Genomic DNA, 19215 nt, shown 5'->3' with positions numbered 1-19215 from the left:
CTGTAAAAAGATATTTGTAATAATCAGAAGAATAATGAAATCTATTAAATCTATTAATATACTTTATGCATAGTTCCAGTGGATCATTTCTTGATTAGTTTTCTAGGTTGGAAATGTGTTAGGTGCCACCTACTTAATTCAGGCGACATGTGGTGAAGCAGCCTTACACTTGCCGGTCACCCTCCTGGTGCAACCTAATTGCAGGGATGGGGTGAAACGACTTACAGAAGGCCTGGAGCTTGTACCATATGTGCTTTTTAGCATGTGGTGAGCTGCATTGTGCCCACTCTAGGGAACGTTATAGACGTTTATGGCAAATAAATAATATTGTAACAAAATGTAAAGGATGTTTTCTGAAGACATTAATAATATTGATATTTTACTGTTTATTTTTTACTCCTATAAAGGTACAGACAGCAAAAAGGGCCGTGTATGAATGTGGCAAGTATCGAGTGATGCAAAAAGCATGTAATACATATATAGCATGCACCTAATGTCAGCAGTTCTCAAGAGGAGCCAAGCTAAAAATAAAAATCATTGGTAAGACACATTAATATTGGCATTAAAAATCTATGCAGGGAACTCTTCTGTACGGCTGTTACTTGTAGGAGTTTCTGACATGGCATTAAATAAATGTAGTCCCCAAGTAGAGATCTCTAGAAGTGAGGCTACAGGAACTTCACTGATGTCTGCTAGTAACTACCAAAAACAGCCCTTCTGCACGACTCACAAAAATATGTTATATCAAGAGTAAAAGAGAGCCATCATTGGAGTAGAAGAAGGAAGCTTGAAAGATACAAGAGGCCTTCATCCAGCTCTATAAAAGCTCCATGAATGTTTCATTGTGTAGCTACCTTTCCTCTCCCCCCACCACTGCCCTGAGCCTTCTGCTCCTTCAGAACCATCTGTTGAGGATCCATTAGTCTCAGTCTGAAAGCTTCCATATCCTTAATGTCCTTCTAGAAAGACTGAGTTCCTCAGGCATTGCTTTAAGGTCTCTGGGTTTTCTCTTTCCTCTCCCAACTAATGCAGTTTATTTCATTAGGACAACAATTAACAGGGTGTCGACTTTTATGTCAGCTGGACAATGCTGACAATACGAGTATGTGCTTAGACTCTGAATTCCGCTCAGTACTGTTCTTAGCTGCAGCAGACACATACAAACTTGCCACTTTTTACCATCGATGGATACGGTCGAATATCTTAAACATTTAAAATATTAATTGAAAACTAATCTAAATATAAATGATAAAATATATGTTAAATGGGTGATCTGGCCTTTTATAACCTATGGCTTGTACTTAGAATAAGCTGTCAATATTGGATTGTTAAAAACAACTAAGGGTACCCCATGCGGTCAGCTGTTGGAAAAGGGTGCACCGTATTTTTTAACTGACTGTAGATAAAATATTGACAAGTTTGTGGCTTGACCACACATCTGCTATGTACCACATGAATCAGGCGGGCCAAATGCCGAGCGTCACCACTCCGACCTGCCCAGTGTCTCCTTAGGATGCAGATACAGTTGCATACAATGGTGCAATAAGGAGTCATGGCCTCCCTGCTCCACCTTTCAGAGTATGCCACTGAGTCACTGGATTACACGGAGCCTAAGCACAAAGCGAAGCCGCACATTGGGGGAATTAGGCTAGGTGGGTAGCTTTTTGTGGGGTGCTGATGGCCATCATTCTCTCTGTGGGGGGCCATCATACTGTGTGGGAGAGCTATGAGGACATCATAATGTTTAGGGGTGACCTGTGGTGGTATCATGCTGTGAGGTGGGGCTATGGTGGATCATACTCTGTTGTGAAGTTGTGGGGGTAATAAACTATGCTGGAATGAGGGAATTATACTGGGTGTGGAGGCTGTAGTATCATACTGTGGAGGGAAGATTGGGGGAATTATACTGTGGTGGCATTGGGGTGGAGTGACTGTAGGGCACTGTGGGACATACTGTATGGGAGCATTGTAGGGTCTTCATTCTGTGCAGCGTGATGTGGCGACAATGTTCTGTGGGAAGCACATTATACTCTGTTGAGGGTACTAGAGGGGCATCATACTCTGCAAGGGACACTGAGGGGTTATCATACTAAGAGTAAATTGTGTGGAGGAATTTACAGTATCATGGTGCCTGTGGGAGGCATTTTTTAGAGCCATTATATTCTATGACTACTAAGGGGCTTCAGTAGAGGCACAAATACTGTGTACATGCAGGATTACATCATTACATGTTAGTCTTTGTCTTTAAATATTGGGACATACCCCTTCTGTGACCGCGCCTATGTACCATGACCAATTCCGCACAACATATATATACATATATATACTGTATATATATACGACTTTGGCCATGATTTCGATGCATGCCTACGGCTGCGGAACGTGCATGCCTAAGAAAAAGCCATGAATTTAAAAAAGGCTGTATAACGCTTTTTAGTTGTAATATACATTCCTCCATATTATTAGCACAGCAGCGATGGTACAGTATCACATTCTTTTGTTAGCGTCTAAGGAACATAAAGCCAAGTTACTTGGCATCTTTCTGTGTATGCAGAATGACATTTTCCAGGAAATAATAGGTCTTGCAAGGGAGAAAACTTTTCTCTTTTTGATAAAGCTGTTGTATAACTGCTGTTGCTAGCATTGTCGTCAATTTGCTCTACTTCATTTTATGAAAATGCATCTTTTTACAGCTGTAAAACATCGCAATCACAGCAAGTAAAGCATGAAGTCGATTCTACGATGTGTTTGACCCCCATTAGCCATGTTCACACAGTGAGGGAAATTTCCACAGGGGATTTGGCTACAAAAACACAATAAAATCAGTATTTGAGGGTGAGGTTGGGGAATGGGGGAGTCTATATCCCACAAGTTCCCTTAAAACTTATTCAGAAATAAGAGAATCGGGGCGGACACATCATTGGTGCAACCTGTGCAGTCGCACAAGGGCCCTAGACGTAAGGGGGCCCATTTCTACCCCCAAAGCAGGTGCAATTTTACATTTTTAGGAATTCTTGGGCTGCAAAGGGCCCATATATTGTCCTTGCACGGGGCCCTTTTCTCTCTGTGTCCGCCAGTGAAGAGAATATTATTTTAACTGTGGATCTGGCGGCGACTAAAAAGAATAGTTTGACCACTAAAAAATGGCGCCCTGTTTGTTTTAGCTGCTGCAAATGATCTAATACAGGCTTAAAAACACCATTGGAAAGAACAATTAAAATATTTCTTGCATGAGTCATCACATTTGCCATATATTTAACAGGAAGATGCTTATCCTCTCATCACTATGTCTGAAGAGAAAAAAATGTGAAATGGTAAAAAAAAATCCAATTCAAAGATGAGGGTGGGCAGTATGCACTGCAGTATCCCTAGACTACATACTACGCTGATCAGCCCCCTTCTATTAGTATCCAACTTCGCCCATCTGCACTGCCCCTTCTTCAGGCTGCACCTCCCATCAGTATACACCCTATGATAACGCTAGGGGATGAGACGTATTAGTATTAGCACTGTAAAAACGAATAAGTGGCGTATGTCATTTCAAGGTACAAAACTGCTTAATTGTGGAAAGGTTGATAAGTGGCTAATGTACAGTGTCTAAGGACTCCACTGATATTTAGGAGAAGGCAGAAGCTGGACAGCAGGTGGCAACTGAATATTCAGCTAGGGTGTTTTTTTGAACCAGCTTTGTTGCAGAAATGGTATTACAACTGTAATAGATGGTAACGTAACGTAAGCTGATATACATCAGCCAAGATACATGTAAGCCAGGATACATTTGTAAAGATATACAGACATTCTTATAGCTTGATGTCAAAATGCTTTAGTATTGCCGCTAACCGCTTTGGTATTTGATCAAGACAAAGCTATTATCAACATTGAGCCAATGTAAGAAGTGTCTGTAGCCTTTATATGCACTCTTTTATGCATTTTTGGTTGGATTTTCATAAGATTTTTTTTGTATTACTTTGCAGTTTTTTTCTCTTGTTGTTCTGCTTTGTCTCTTTGTACTCAATAGAAATAAATGCTGTAAAAATTCTGTGGGAGTAATGCACGGAGGTCACAGAACATGTCAGAAGCACTGCAAGTGAACAAGGCCCATAGCAAGTCTTATAAGAAGGTAATTTTAGAATGAAGATTGCTTGGTAATGTTCCTGAATATTTCTTCTTTTGTACAAATTTAAAAGGGATTTCCCTTTTCAGAAAATCCCGTCTCTGGACACAGATTTTTAGAAAAAAAAAAATCATTACTCACCCTCCCCGCTGCCACTGTGCCATTGCTCCGCTGTTTGATATTGGCTGCAGCACTAACACACGTCATCAGAACGGCAGCCAATCACTGACCTCGGTGCCTCCGCTCATGTAGGCAAAATGCACCACTTAGATCCTCTGAGCTCACTGATTGGCTGCCGTCCTGTCGACGTGACGATAGCACTGCAGCTAATATCAGACACCACGAGCAGTGGTGGAAACTCAACAATGGACCCAGGAAGGGTGAATAAAGAACGGCTTGTTTTTTCTTAACAAACATTGCCCAGAGACTGAGATCTTGTGAAAGGGGAAAACCTCGTTATGAGTATATTTTATAATAATGCTGAACTTGGCATATTTGTGAATACAGTTTTAAATGTGGGATGGCAATGAAGGATTTGGAGCCCTTAAGGTTAGGACAGTTGGGCAGAATAACAATCACATTAGAGACTTATATTAATATGCTTTTTATCCTATCCTTTTACTAAATGTAGCAAATAAAGTAGGGTAACAGGGACCTTCACAGTTTGTCTTCTTATCGCCTTTACTCCAATACAGCACGTGAGACTCCAGTGAGGCCACAGCTCTGAGCCACAGACAACACTGAAGACTCATCATGCATGGAATGCAAGACGTCGAACATAAGTCTAATTGACAGCTATGGTCTCCATAGTGGAAGAAATGAGCGCTAATTGTGGACACTGGAGGGGGCAGTCTGTGGATTTTGTGAAAGGTGAAGAGTGGAGAGCGCAGGCAGGGAGATCATCTTTTACTCAAAATTTGAACTAGCACTTTGGACTGATAATATGGGCCTGATTCATCAAGGCATTCTTGACAGAATTCTGAAACATTTTACGCCACATTTTAGGAAAGTGGGCAGATCTGGGGCAGTACGAGGTGCGACTAAGCACACCAGACTAATTCATGATAATTTATGACACTAAATTATGACAGAAATGTACTCAAGTCCCTGACCGAACTAACATTTCTGAGGTAGTACAGGCAATTGAGAGATGTGTCAAATTCTTTAAGAGGCGCATCTCACTGCAGCGGGCAGTTCATCAAGTAGTAGAAAGCAACACTGGAATAGAATCAGGCCCTCGCACTTGGTCTGTGGGCGGAATCTGGCCTTATGAAAAGCCAAGTCATTGTTTTTTTATGTAATGAAAGAAGATTACTAACCAAAATGTTCCAAAATTTTATTGCAAAATAACACAAAAATATATACTTGTTCCAACTGTTTTGATGCCTAACATATTTACAAATCCAACAGTAACAAGTCATGGGAATAAAAGAAGGAAAGAGGATATACTAACCCATGGAATCTGCTTTTTGCTTAATGCTAGCGCTGTGATGGTCTCTCCTGGACCAAGAGCAAAGATATCCCAGCCACCAGCCTTCTTATCCTGCAGGCAGTCAGTGGCCGCATTGGACAGTAGTGGTAGTCGTGTCATCATCGCTAGCATTCCCCGGCGGAGACAGTCAGAACGCCAGCCCTGAAGCAGTACTGTGAGGAACTGGCCACAGACTTAAGACTATTGGACCAATGCCTGTAGAGCGGAGTCCACTACTTTACAGGATGCAGACTTTTCCTGCACGGAGCATCGATATTGTTGTATTTTATTAGATATGTGCTTGCTGTGTTTTATTAATGATTTGAAGGTTTCCATTCAGTAATAGTAAGCAGAGGAAGACATGCAGGCTAGATCTTATGCATAAATATTGCCTAACCTAAGAGTAGTAATCAAGGAACTCTATCATTCCATTGGTCTTATAGTCATTAGTCCCATTGTGTGGATGGGGATTGTAGATCCAGGGGAGTTGTCACTACAGGGGGTCTCACATGCAATCCCAGGTGATGGGCTGCTGGAATATTCTTCATTCTTTCAGCTGAAAGCTAATGTTTAAGGGGGATGGTGTGTACACTTCTGTCATTCATTGGGCTGATCCCCCTGAGCCACATGTTTAGTTATGGAGTGGGGAGAGTCACTTTGGGGGGAGAGGATCCAGGCTGTAGTGGATGGATGGATGGCCTACGAAGTTTTGGAGATCGGTTGTCGGCTGTGCTGGATACCCCTGCTAGGGTTGAGGGATCAGTGGGACTATTGGCCCCCGGGAGGGCATCTTGTGTACTGGGGACATTGTATGTTGGCCATCTACCTGGATTTGTTGTAAAACCATGGATGTATGGAATAAAAAATAGTTGCATCGTTAACCTGCCTAGGTGATTATTATAACCCACAACATCACATCTTCACATATACCTTATTTTCTTCTTTGATCCCTGTGACTTGCAGCTGTCAATTTTTTAAATAAACTGGAAAACTCCTTTAACCAGTATTATAGGGGGAAATAGAATAAGTACACTAATGTAACAGACAGTATTAGGGTAAGTTCACACAGAGCGTTTTTGCTGCGCTTTTTTATGCAAATTTTCAGCTGCTTTTTACAGTACCAGCAAAGCCTATGAGATTTCAGAAATCTCATGCACACACATTGTTTTTTAGTGTGATCAGTATTTTGTGCTTTGCTGCGTCTTTTTGGACATAGGGCATGTCACTTCTTTCAGCGTTTTTGCTGCGTTTTTCACCCATTGACTTGAATGGGTGTTGAAAAAACGCAGCAAACACGCAGGTATCATTATTTGCTGCGCTTTTGCTGCTGAAAATTCAAGGACATTAGCATGGACAAAGAGAAAAAAAACGCACCAAATACACAACAAAAAATGCACCAAAAGTGCACCTTAACCCCTTAATCCCATATGACGTACTATCCCGTCGAGGTGACCTGGGACTTAATACCCAGTGACGGGATAGTACGTCATATGCGATCGGCCGCGCACACGGGGGGAGTGCGGCCGATCGCGGCCGGGTGTCAGCTGACTATCGCAGATGACATCCGGCACTATGTTCCAGGAGCGGTCAGGGACCACCGCTGGCACATGAACCCCCGGAACACTGCGATCAAACATGATCGCAGCGTTCTGGCGGTACAGGGAAGCATCGCGCAGGGAGGGGGCCCCTGCGTGCTTCCCTGAGACCCTCGGTACAAGGCGATGTGCTCACCTTGTACCGAGCGTCTCCTCCCTGCAGGCCCCGGATCCAAAATGGCCACGGGGCTACATCCGGGTCCTGCAGGGAGGTGGCTTACCAGCGCCTGCTCAGAGCAAGCGCTGGTAAGCCTGCTGCTCTGCATGTCAGATCGCTGATCTGACACAGTGCTCTGCAAAGTGTCAGATCAGCGATCTGACACTATAACATGATGCCCCCCCTTGGGGCAATGTTATAAAGTAAAAAAAAAAAAATATTCACATGTTAAAAAATAAATAAATTCCTAAATAAAAAAAAAAAATATTGTTCCCATAAATACATTTCTTTATCTAAATAATAATAATAAAAAAAACAAGTACACATATTTAGTATCGCCGCGTCCGTAACGACCCCACCTATAAAACTGTCCCGCTAGTTAACCCCTTCAGTGAACGCGGTATAAAAAAAAAAACCGAGGCAAAAACAACGCTGTATTATCATACTGCCGAACAAAAAGTGGAATAACACGTCATCTTGTCCCACAAAAAACGAGACGCCATACAGCATCATCAGCAAAAAAATAAAAAAGTTATAGTCCTCAGAATAAAAAGATGCAAAAATAATTATTTTTTCTATAAAATAGTTTTTATCGTATAAAAGCGCTAAAACATAAAAAAATTATATAAATGAGGTATCGCTGTAATCGTACTGACCCATAGAATAAAACTGCTTTATCAATTTTACCAAACGTGGAATGGTATAAACGCCCCCCATAAAGAAATTCATGAATAGCTGGTTTTTGGTCATTCTGCCTCACAAAAATCGGAATAAAAAGCGATCAAAAAATGTCATGTGCCTGAAAATGCTACCAATAAAAACGTCAACTCGTCCCGCAAAAAACAAGATCTCACATGACTCTGTGGACCAAAATATGGAAAAATTATAGCTCTCAAGATGTGGAGAAGCAAAAACTATTTTTTGCAATAAAAAGCGTCTTTTAGTCTGTGACGGCTGCCAATCATAAAAATCCGCTAAAAAAAAATGCTATAAATAGTAAATCAAACCCCCCTTCATCACCCCCTTAGTTAGGGAAAAATAATAAAATTAAAACATTTATTTCCATTTTCCCATTAGGGTTAGGGCTAGGCTTAGGATTAGGGCTAGGGTTAAGGCTAGGGTTAGGGTTTCAGTTAGAATTGGGGGTTTCCACTGTGTAGGCACATCAGGGGCTCTCCAAACGCGACATGGACATATTTATTAATGACCTTGTAGGGGGCATTCAGAGCTGAATTTCAATATTTGCAGATGACACTAAACTCTGCAGGGTAATCAATACAGAGGAGGACAATTTTATATTACAGGATGATTTATGTAAACTAGAAGCTTGGGCTGATAAATGGCAAATGAGCTTTAATGGGGATAAATGTAAAGTCATGCACTTGTGTAAAAGTAATAAGATGTATAACTATGTGCTTAATTCTAAAACTCTGGGCAAAACCGTCAATGAAAAAGACCTGGGTGTATGGGTGGATGACAAACTCCTATTCAGTGGCCAGTGTCAGGCAGCTGCTACAAAGGCAAATAAAATAATGGGATGCATTAAAAGAGGCATAGATGCTCATGAAGAGAACATAATTTTACCTCTATACAAGTCACTAGTTCGACCACACTTAGAATACTGTGCACAGTCCTGGTCTCCGGTGTATAAGAAAGACATAGCTGAACTAGAGCGGGTGCAGAGAAGAGCGACCAAGGTTATTAGAGGACTGGGGGGTCTGCAATACAAAGATAGGTTATTACACTTGGGGCTATTTAGTTTGGAAAAACGAAGACTAAGGGGTGATCTTATTTAAATGTATAAATATATGAGGGGACAGTACAAAGACCTTTCTGATGATCTTTTTAATCATAGACCTGAGACAGGGACAAGGGGGCATCCTCTACGTCTGGAGGAAAGAAGGTTTAAGCATAATAACAGACATGGATTCCTTACTGTAAGAGCAGTGAGACTATGGAACTCTCTGCCGTATGATGTTGTAATGAGTAATTCATTACTTAAATTTAAGTGGGGACTGGATACCTTTCTGGAAAAGTATAATGTTACAGGGTATATATACTAGATTCCTTGATAGGGCGTTGATCCAGGGAACTAGTCTGATTGCCGTATGTGGAGTCGGGAAGGAATTTTTTTCCCCAAAGTGTAGCTTACTACTTGCCACATGGTTTTTTTTGCCTTCATCTGGATCAACATTTTAGGGCATGTTAGGCTATGGGTTGAACTAGATGGACTTAAAGTCTTCCATCAACCTTAATAACTATGTTACTGTGTATGGCGTCCGATCTCAATTCCAGCCAATTCTGCACTGAAAAAGTAAAACAGTGCTCCTTTCCTTCCGAGCTCTCCCGTGCGCCCAAACAGGGGTTTACCCCAACATATGGGGTATCAGCGTACTCAGGACAAATTGGAAAACAACTTTTGGGGTCCAATTTCTCTTGATACCCTTGGGAAAATAAAAATTTGGGGGGCTAAAAAAACATTTGTGTGGTAAAAAATGATTTTTTTATTTTCACGGCTCTGCGTTATAAACTGTAGTGAAACACTTGGGGGTCAAAGTTCTCACAACATATCTAGATAAGTTCCTTGGGGGGTATAGTTTTTCAATATGGGGTCACTTGTGGGGGGTTTCTACTGTTTAGGTACATTAGGGGCTCTGCAAACGCAATGTGACGCCTGCAGACCATTCCATCTAAGTCTGCATTCCAAATGGCGCTCCTTCCCTTCCGAGCTCTGCCATGCGCCCAAACGGTGGTTTCTCCCCACATATGGGGTATCAGCGTACTCAGGACAAATTGGACAACAACTTTTGGGGTCCCATATCTCCTGTTACCCTTGGGACAATACAAAACTGGGGGCTAAAAAATAATTTTTATCGGAAAAACAAATAATTATTATTTTCACGGCTCTGCGTTATAAACTGTAGTGAAAGACTTGGCTGCTCAAAGCTTTCACAACACATCTAGATAAGTTCCTTAGGGGGTCTACTTTCCAAAATTGTGTCACTTTTGGGGGTTTCAATGTTTAGGCACATCAGTGGCTCTCCAAACGCAACATGGCGTCCCATCTCAATTCCAGTCAATTTTGCATTGAAAAGTCAAACGGCACTCCTTTCCTTACGAGCTCTGCCATGCGCCCAAACAGTGGTTTACCCCCACATATGGGGTATCAGCGTACTCAGGACAAATTGCACAACAACTTTTGCGGTCCAATTTCTTCTCTTACCCTTGGGAAAATAAAAAATTGGGGGCGAAAATATCATTTTTGTGAAAAAATATGATTTTTTATTTTTAAGGCTCTGCATTAAAAACTTCTGTGAAGCACTTGGTAAGTCAAAGTGCTCACCACACATCTACTGTAGATGTTACATAGGGGGTCTACTTTCCAAAATGGTGTCACTTGTGGGGGGTTTCAATGTTTAGGCACATCAGTGGCTCTCCAAGCGCAACATGGCGTCCCATCTCAATTCCTGTCAATTTTGCATTGAAAAGTAAAACGGCGTTCCTTTCCTTCCGAGCTCTGCCATGCGCCCAAACAGTGATTTACCCCAAGTTATGGGGTATCAGCGTACTCAGGACAAATTGCACAACAACTTTTGGGGTCCAATTTCTTCTCTTACCCTTGGGAAAATAAAAAATTGGGGGCGAAAAGATTATTTTTGTGAAAAAATATGATTTTTTATTTTTATGGCTCTCGGTGTACTCAGGACAAATTGTACAACAACTTTTGGGGTCCATTTTCTCCTGTTACCCTTGGTAAAATAAAACAAATTGGAGCTCAAGTAAATTTTGTGTGAAAAAAAGTTAAATGTTCATTTTTATTTAAACATTCCAAAAATTCCTGTGAAACACCTGAAGGGTTAATAAACTTCTTGAATGTGGTTCTGAGCACCTTGAGGGTGCAGTTTTTATAACGGTGTCACACTTGTTTATCTTCTATCATATAGACCCCTCAAAATGACTTCAAATGTGATATGGTCCCTAAAAAAAATTGTGTTGTAAAAATGAAAAATTGCTGGTCAACTTTTAACCCTTATAACTCCCTAACAAAAAAAATGTTGGTTCCAAAATTGAGCTGATGTAAAGTAGACATGTGGGAAATGTTACTTATTAAGTATTTTGTGTGACATATCTCTGTGATTTAAGGGCATAAAAATTCAAATTTGAAAAACTGCAAAATTTTAAAAATTTTCGCCAAATTTCCGTTTTTTTCACAAATAAATGCAAGTCTTATCGAAGAAATTTTACCACTATCATGAAGTACAATATGTCACGAGAAAACAATGTCAGAATCATTAGGATCCGTTGAAGCGTTCCAGAGTTATAACCTCATAAAGGAACAGTGGTCAGAATTGTAAAAATTGGCCCGGTCATTAACGTGCAAACCACCCTTGGGGCTTAAGGGGTTAACCTGCGTTTTTGATGCAGCTTTTTTCCTGCCAAGAAGATCAGGTTTTGCTGCAGAAAAAAAAAGCAGCAAAAACGCCCTGTGTGAATTAGTGGGAGAAATAGAATAAGTACACAACAAGCAATGTTAAGGTACAGCATGAACACACTTAGTAGCTGTAAAATATAGAAAACTGTATAATTTAGAGCGGCAGAAATTATAGGCAAAGCCTAAAATATACTGTGCATGTAGACAGTCGGTACAGTGTATGAGCACACATGCTAGTATATTATTTGCAGGGCCCAGGATTTTCTGCATCATTTGATATATTTGAAGCATAATTACACGGCTGGTACAGCTTATCTTGGCACGCACACTGGTAAATGAGCATAGGCTAGAATAATATGTAGGCAAGAAATTAGAGCAGTTCAGCTGAAAGGCTGCTGGGGCATAGTTCTCTGTGAAATCACTGAATAAGATATTTTCACCAAATTCCGTGTGATATAAGTGAATATAAAATAGCTTAATAAAATCTCAGTCATACTCAAAAGAATAACACAAGAATCATCCTCATAATTCACAGAAACGGCAATTATGTCAAGATACGAATCACGGTATCCAGATACATGAAATCGAGGGGCCGTTATCTATTCGGGATTGTGTTACTTAACAATACGATGGCACAGGAGGGGGAGGCCAAGTCTTGGAAAGGCAGGATGTTCATGAAAACACATTTCCTTGCAATCAAAGGCAAAAACTGTCTTCCTGTTTCCTGACCTGTTATTTCGCCAGTAGCTAAATATATAATGGTGATTGCATTACAGACATTTTCCTGGCCTTTTCTTTTAATGTTACTCCTGAGTTCTTTGGCCTGATAACTCATCTTCCTCAGCCCTTTTCTAATGCGATTAAAAGCACATCTTTATTCAATAACGTTGACAATAGCCTGAGCGAGGCTTTGCCTGGCCTGCTAGGCCTCAACTATCCAGCTTTCATAAGATGATAATGTCAGGGCTGTCACTTGTAATTACTCTAGCACTCTGTTCCTTTCACCCTTCCACTTCTCATCCGCACACAAGAATGCTTCTACCGTCTGGGAGACTTCTTGCCATTCAGATACTTGATAATGAAGATGGCATTTTAACTAGGTGATTGTATTCAAAGTGTTAACTTAAAAATCTCTTTCGGTCATCTCATACAGTCTAACATATTATAAACCATGTTTGATGACCAATTTAGAATTAAAATCTGTAGTATTAGTACAGATATATCTGCAAATACTCTTATTAAGGAGATTTTGCACATAGTGGTTTTTGGGGAAAAATGCCACTGCATTTTGGTACACTATTTTGTGAGGCAAATCAAGATTTGGATCCAGCAGTACAGGGAAATTTAAAGCATTCATCTCGTAATCATAAATGGTTAAAATTGAAAATGTACTTGTTATTAAAAATCTTAAGAACAGACAGCATTTTTACTTTTATGGTTTACTGCTCGTTCCCCAGGTTACTGGCCAACACTGCAGTCTATTAGTCAGTCTGGCCAGTCTCCTAGAAAAAAGAGCGCAGTATTTACTAGCTCTTTCTTGTTCACTGAATTTCTGCAGTGTCACCTAGGCAAAGCCGCCCCTTAGCATTGGCAGCAATGGAGAGTGCACAGTCTGGGTGAGGGGCGCAACTATGACACTGCTCTGAACTGTTGATCGATCAGGAGTGCACTGTCCCCTCGGCTGGGGAGCTGTGTGCTCCTGAAGAGTGATGTTGAGAAAACCTTTTCTTTATATTTCCCATTACTTTTGAATATACTCTTGGCCTTAACTCAAAAATACTTCATCAAAATCTGCAACCAAAACGGTATCTTAATAAAGGATGAGAAAAAATATTACATGCTCGAAAAGGTAACGGGCTTGTTTTTTGCAGGACGAGTTATACTTTTCAATGACACCATTGATTTTTACCACATAGTGTACTGGAAAACAGGAACAAAAATTCCAAGTGTGGTGAAATTGCAAAATTCAAAGTGCAATTCCACAATTTTGGGGCTTTTTGTTTACACTATGGTAAAACTGACCTGGCAATATGATTCCCTTGGTCTGTACAAGTGTGCAAATAGCAAACATGTATAGGTTATTTTTTATTTAAGTGGTGAAAAAAATTCTGATATTTGTATGAAAACAAGTTTTTGCATTTGTCGCCATTTTCCGTGACCCATAGCATTTCCATTTTTCGTGATCTGGGGCTGGGTGATGGGTTTTTTTTTGCAGCTTAATCTGACATTTTTATTGAGACCATTTTGGGGTAGATATGATATTTTGATTGCCTTTTAATGCATCGTATTGCAATGTTGCGGCAACCAAAAAAAGTAATTCTGGCATTTTGATTTTTTAATCGTTATGCCGTTTACCAATTGGGTTAATTTACTTTATATTTTGATAGAATGCAGCGATACCAAATATGTGTAATTTTTTTATTGTTTTATTTTTATATGTAGCCAAAGTGGGTGGTTTGAACGTTTGTGTTTTTTTATTTTTTTCAATATTTTTTAAAACCTTTTATTTTGTATTACTTTTTACTGTGTTCAATAGTTTCCTTAGGAGACTTGAAGGTGCCATCGTCCAATCGCTTGTGCTACACATAACAGAGCTTCAGCACTGCTATATGGAGCAAAAATCACGATCTCCTGTGAACGCTGGCCACGGGAAGAACAGTCCACAAGACGCTTGCAATATTAGCACAAGGGATATTAAAACCTGTTATCCTCGGCCGTACACGTGACATGACCATCAAGCTAGGCATGCTTAAACCGCTTTTCCCCTCACCTATGTAGCGCTGTCAGCAATTTCATGGTGTCACAACTGCTCACAATCTCCTACTAAAGTATCCATGAAAATAGCTTGATCTAAAGTTAACAATTGGGCAACCTCTGCTTCAGATTGGTATATAAAGAAGTAAGATGTGCCTGTCTACACTATCCCTGGAAAATTAGAGCAGTCATCTCATATTACATAATTTACAATTAATGCAGTCGGACATTTCAACAAATTGAATGCTCAGAATAATATTAAAATGTCAAGATTTTCATTGTGATGTTGTGCCTTACCTGTCACAGTGGTTGCACTTAAATGGCTTTGCCCCTGTGTGTTTCCTGTAGTGCCTAGTAAGTTCATCACTCCGGGCAAAACGCCAATCGCAGCCTTCCCAGGAGCACTTATATGGCTTTTCCCCTAAAGGAGAGATCACAAAGATATATACATATGTTAGGAAGTTTAACTGCAAACTTGAACTTCCAAAATTACTTTGAACAAATAATGTCAAGATATTGGATATGGATTTAGCTGTCTAGATGATATTTCTCAAGAAACACCAATGTCAAACAGGAAAGTAATTTTTCAGAAAGGTTCATGCTCACTAAAAGTAGCTGTTGTCCTGGTATTGTAGGAGCTACCCAGAGAACATCAGCCCCAATGCAGCCATTGCTATATCAGGTACACGATCAATCAATTCTGAGCATGAGTCAGTGAATATTTTTCAATCCAGTCCCTGGGGCCAAGGAGATACTGAGAAGTGAGTTATATAGCACAAAGCCTTATGTAGGGTCACCTTTGTATAGTTAATAGCTTCAATGGTATATTCACAAACGGACATTAGACTTTTTTCAATTGTATTAATATGTAACTACGGTATGTAACATGACGACTATCCTGAGAGATGTGTATGGCATAACCTGTGGCTGTTACTGAAGGTGCGGAGTTTTGGTATTCTGCACATTGTCCCTCTCAGTACTGCTTTACAGAAAAAGATGGAAATGGTGATTATTTTCTCAACAGTTAAAAGGACTCTGACGTGCTAGAAATCCATGTGTAAAACTAGACATTTATTGGTGAGTAAGCACTAATAGGCAGTTAGTACGCCTTTACTTTAACAAGCCCAATTCTTTGCCAATATTGGGAACACAAAATGAGGCAGCGAGATCTGATCTGTTCTGGATATAGTATAGTCCGAGATCCCTTAATAAGAACAATTTTAATTGTTAGTATTTCTTGAAAACGAACTGGTTCTGTAATCATTTTCTGGTAATTACTTCAGTTCTTAAACTAAAGAAAGGTTTTGCAGGTATCACCTCCCAGTTCCTAATAACACATAACAAAAAAATCCCATTTTTAAATCTAATTTTTACAGGCCTCTCGCTAGCTTCACACATTTGCACATGCTAAAGAAAAGAGAGAAAAGTCAAACTTGAAGTAACTTTGGATGATTTAGTCAGTTCAACACCAACATCTTCTCATTTGCAATTCTGGGCATTTTTTCAGGTTTAATTTATTGCCCTAAAGTCTCAGAGGCCCCCTCACTCAATACATTCACCGTATATTAATTAGAGGGTAATTACTGCATGACACGGTATTTAATTAATCAAATAATGGGCCCCAATAAGCAACAACGATCTGAGATGACTTTTTTTCTTGATAAATCCAAATAGTAAATAGATTATAGAAAAAGGAGAGAAAAGAGGCACTCCCAATGTGCTATCCCCAGCAATAGGCACGACGAGCAAAGGGCCGTATTCGCTCACTTGCCTATGCTGTGACTCGGCACAACTCCATACTTGTGGAAATGGAAGAGACGTACATAAACCAAACAGGAAAAGGAGAGGTGGTCCCCGGGAAAATCCAAGACATACTGACAATGGATGTGCGGACCTGGGATCCTTATTCAGACAACGCGTTTCGGAGTCAGGTTCATTCCTTATTCAGCTACAGTATATACCTTTTATACACTATACCTGAAGGAGCCAGCCTGACTCTGAAACGCATTGTATGAATAAGATGCAATGTTCGCACATCCATTGTCAGTACTTGGCAGTGCCTGCTTGGCTTATGCAAATAGTAAATAGTAGAAGAGAACATGTCCACTAAATTCCTAGCTGAAAACAGGGCCAACTAACAGTAATCCTCCCAGATGCTTTTGAAACTTGGGGACCAATCATTAAGGGTCTAAGTGTCACATTTGTGAGACAAAATTCAGTCTTTCACAGCAGGACATCTTGATGTTTTATAGTCTACGGGCGGTCTGGAATTAGTTAAACACAGCAAATGTTTTTGGCCACCATTTACTTCTTGCTCTATAGCTATGTTGTATGTTTTCCTTCTCTAATTTCCAACATTTTCCTAATATTCAGGACTGATTCTTATTGTTTCAATTACCTTTTTCTTGCATTTACCTAGTTTTGTTTTTTAATATCCGAAAATTTGAAGTGGTACGTGTAATAAAACATATTAATCCAGATCTGAAAGAGTTAAAAAGGACAAGAACTGCATTTAGCTTGTGACCTGTAAAGTACACAATGTCTGACATTTGATGCAATATCTCTTGTACAAACTATACATCTCCCACACATTGAAGTTAATGGTTCTCTCTTACTGAAAGAATAACTGCCTTGCCATGGTAAAGTCAACCTTAAAATTCTAAATAGAAAAAACCTTTCTAAGTTCAAATTTAGCCGATTTGTCATCAGACAACAAAAATAGTAATTGGAAAAGAATGCTTATAAATTGCATGCTGTATCTCAGACTCCGTAAAAGGAATTATTTCTGCAAGGCTTTTGGGTAATCATCATCTAAGAGAATACTTGAGATCTGATAAATTCTTTTCATTCTCATCCACCATTTATAAGGCAGCATCTGTCTTCTGGTAGACAGTGAGTCATTGCCCAGCCTGGGGCCGGAGTAAAAAGGTTAGGCTCCAATCCTTCCAGTATTACTTAAAGCTAAATGTGGAGGTGACCTATTAAACCAAGCCAAATGGGGTTTTTGACCCTCAGAAGATTAGAGGTTGTTTTTGTTAATAAACGTAGCTCGAATGAACTTCTTTGGATTTTTTTTCCACATAGCACCATGCATTAAGGTAAAGGTGGGCACTTAGTACAATGAAATTAAAGCAGTTTATCGAGTAACATTGCACAGTCTCCTATCATAGAGATCATTTTATTGGCCTTTTCAATACACTGAACTTGAATAAATGCTGCATTTATTCCTTGAATGGTACGTTTCCTCCCTGACCATGCTTATGATTTAGGGTAGGTGCACACAGCCAGTAAACACTGCGGGTTGGACACTGTGGTACTTGTGCAGTGTCGAGATGTCTCACTTGGAGACGGACATGTAGTACGTCTCTCCAGACCGCAGCATGTCTGTTTTATCTTGTGGAGACACACAGTCTCAGCAAGATAAATCGACGGCAGCAGACATGTGCTGCGTCCAAAGCCCTGCCGATTACTGACCGTCTGCACATGCCCTTCGAGGTATATCCACCTTCTGTCCACTAGTTTACAGTTCTTTATAGATATTATATATTTCTAGGGTAACTATACTGTATATACAGTTCTTTATGTATCTTGTACTGGTCCAGAATAATGTCGTCTTAAAAAATAAGACAAATCTGCCTAGAGGCAGACAGTCCATACATATGAAATATTAACAGGTTACCAAATTATAATTAATCTTAATCCATACTGATATTTGTGCAAACTGGCAATAAATGTTTAATGACATTGGGGAAAGACTAGGACAGGGTGTAGATTAGCGTCTATGAGACAATAAAAAAAATAAAAAATAAATTTCTTTTCATGCAATGAAGGTCTCTCTTCGGCAGGCGTGCACCGGGGTACAGCGATTTTGGCGCCAACAATGTCTGAGCGGTGTTATATGACGTCTATGGTGCTGATTAAGGATATGACTTTGGTTTTGCCAGATTGGCTCTAGTTTCTGAGATATTTAGTAGTTAATGAATTAATGACAGTAGAGTTCTAGCATTAAAAAGTGGCTTGTATAGCATTGTAAGCCTACAAATTGAAATACAAAAGAATCATACGAGAAATGTCATTACCTAAGACACTGTTAAAAAGTCAAAAGACAAAAAGCTGTTGCATTTGTTATCACACACAAGTCACATTGGGGAATACATTATTTACATGGATGAGTTATCTCAAAAATTAGAATCAATTCAGCAAAAGTAATGGGATTTTTCAATTCAGCGCCCTCAAAATACCCTAAATTTATTCCAAAAACCTTGGCACCTGAAAATAGCTTTTCTTTGGTAGACCTGTGTAATTTGTCTATTTTGATCACCTTTACATTAATGTATATGGCCATGATAGGTAAAGACCCGTCTATCATCACTTATCTCGGGGACAGCAATAGGACCAGATGGGCTGCAATCTAACTTGTGCGAGTTTTATCTACAGCAATAGAAGAACAGTGGAGGACTTTTAGGTCATTCACATCTGTAAAAATGTGTGTGAAAAGACTATTTTTTGGAGGATCATAAAATCAGTATAATATCAATGAATCATATTAATGACTATTCTCTACTATTTAGCAACTTACTTCAACCACAGGTCTGCATAGTATGCTACATGTATGTTCAGTAGATTTCAGTATGTTTATTTTAAGAGTTCCTGTCTGTTTAAAGAGAGCCAGGTTTTCCATCTAATCAGAGA

The 19215-nt window shown here is 39.8% G+C and overlaps 1 protein-coding gene across 1 annotated transcript in view; it reads right to left on the bottom strand.

Moving 5' to 3' along the window:
- Positions 1-19215, bottom strand: part of KLF7 (KLF transcription factor 7) — a 223429-nt gene that overhangs the window by 9663 nt on the left and 194551 nt on the right. Inside the window, exon 3 of the mRNA XM_077275731.1 lies at positions 14821-14944. Coding sequence (XP_077131846.1) covers positions 14821-14944 — 124 coding nt within the window. The remainder of the gene's footprint in view (positions 1-14820; positions 14945-19215) is intronic.

Source organism: Ranitomeya variabilis, chromosome 7, assembly GCF_051348905.1.
Source record: "Ranitomeya variabilis isolate aRanVar5 chromosome 7, aRanVar5.hap1, whole genome shotgun sequence".
NCBI lineage: Eukaryota > Metazoa > Chordata > Amphibia > Anura > Dendrobatidae > Ranitomeya > Ranitomeya variabilis.
The sequence above is the reverse complement of the archived record's forward strand: the minus strand, read 5'-3'. Positions and strand labels throughout refer to the sequence as shown.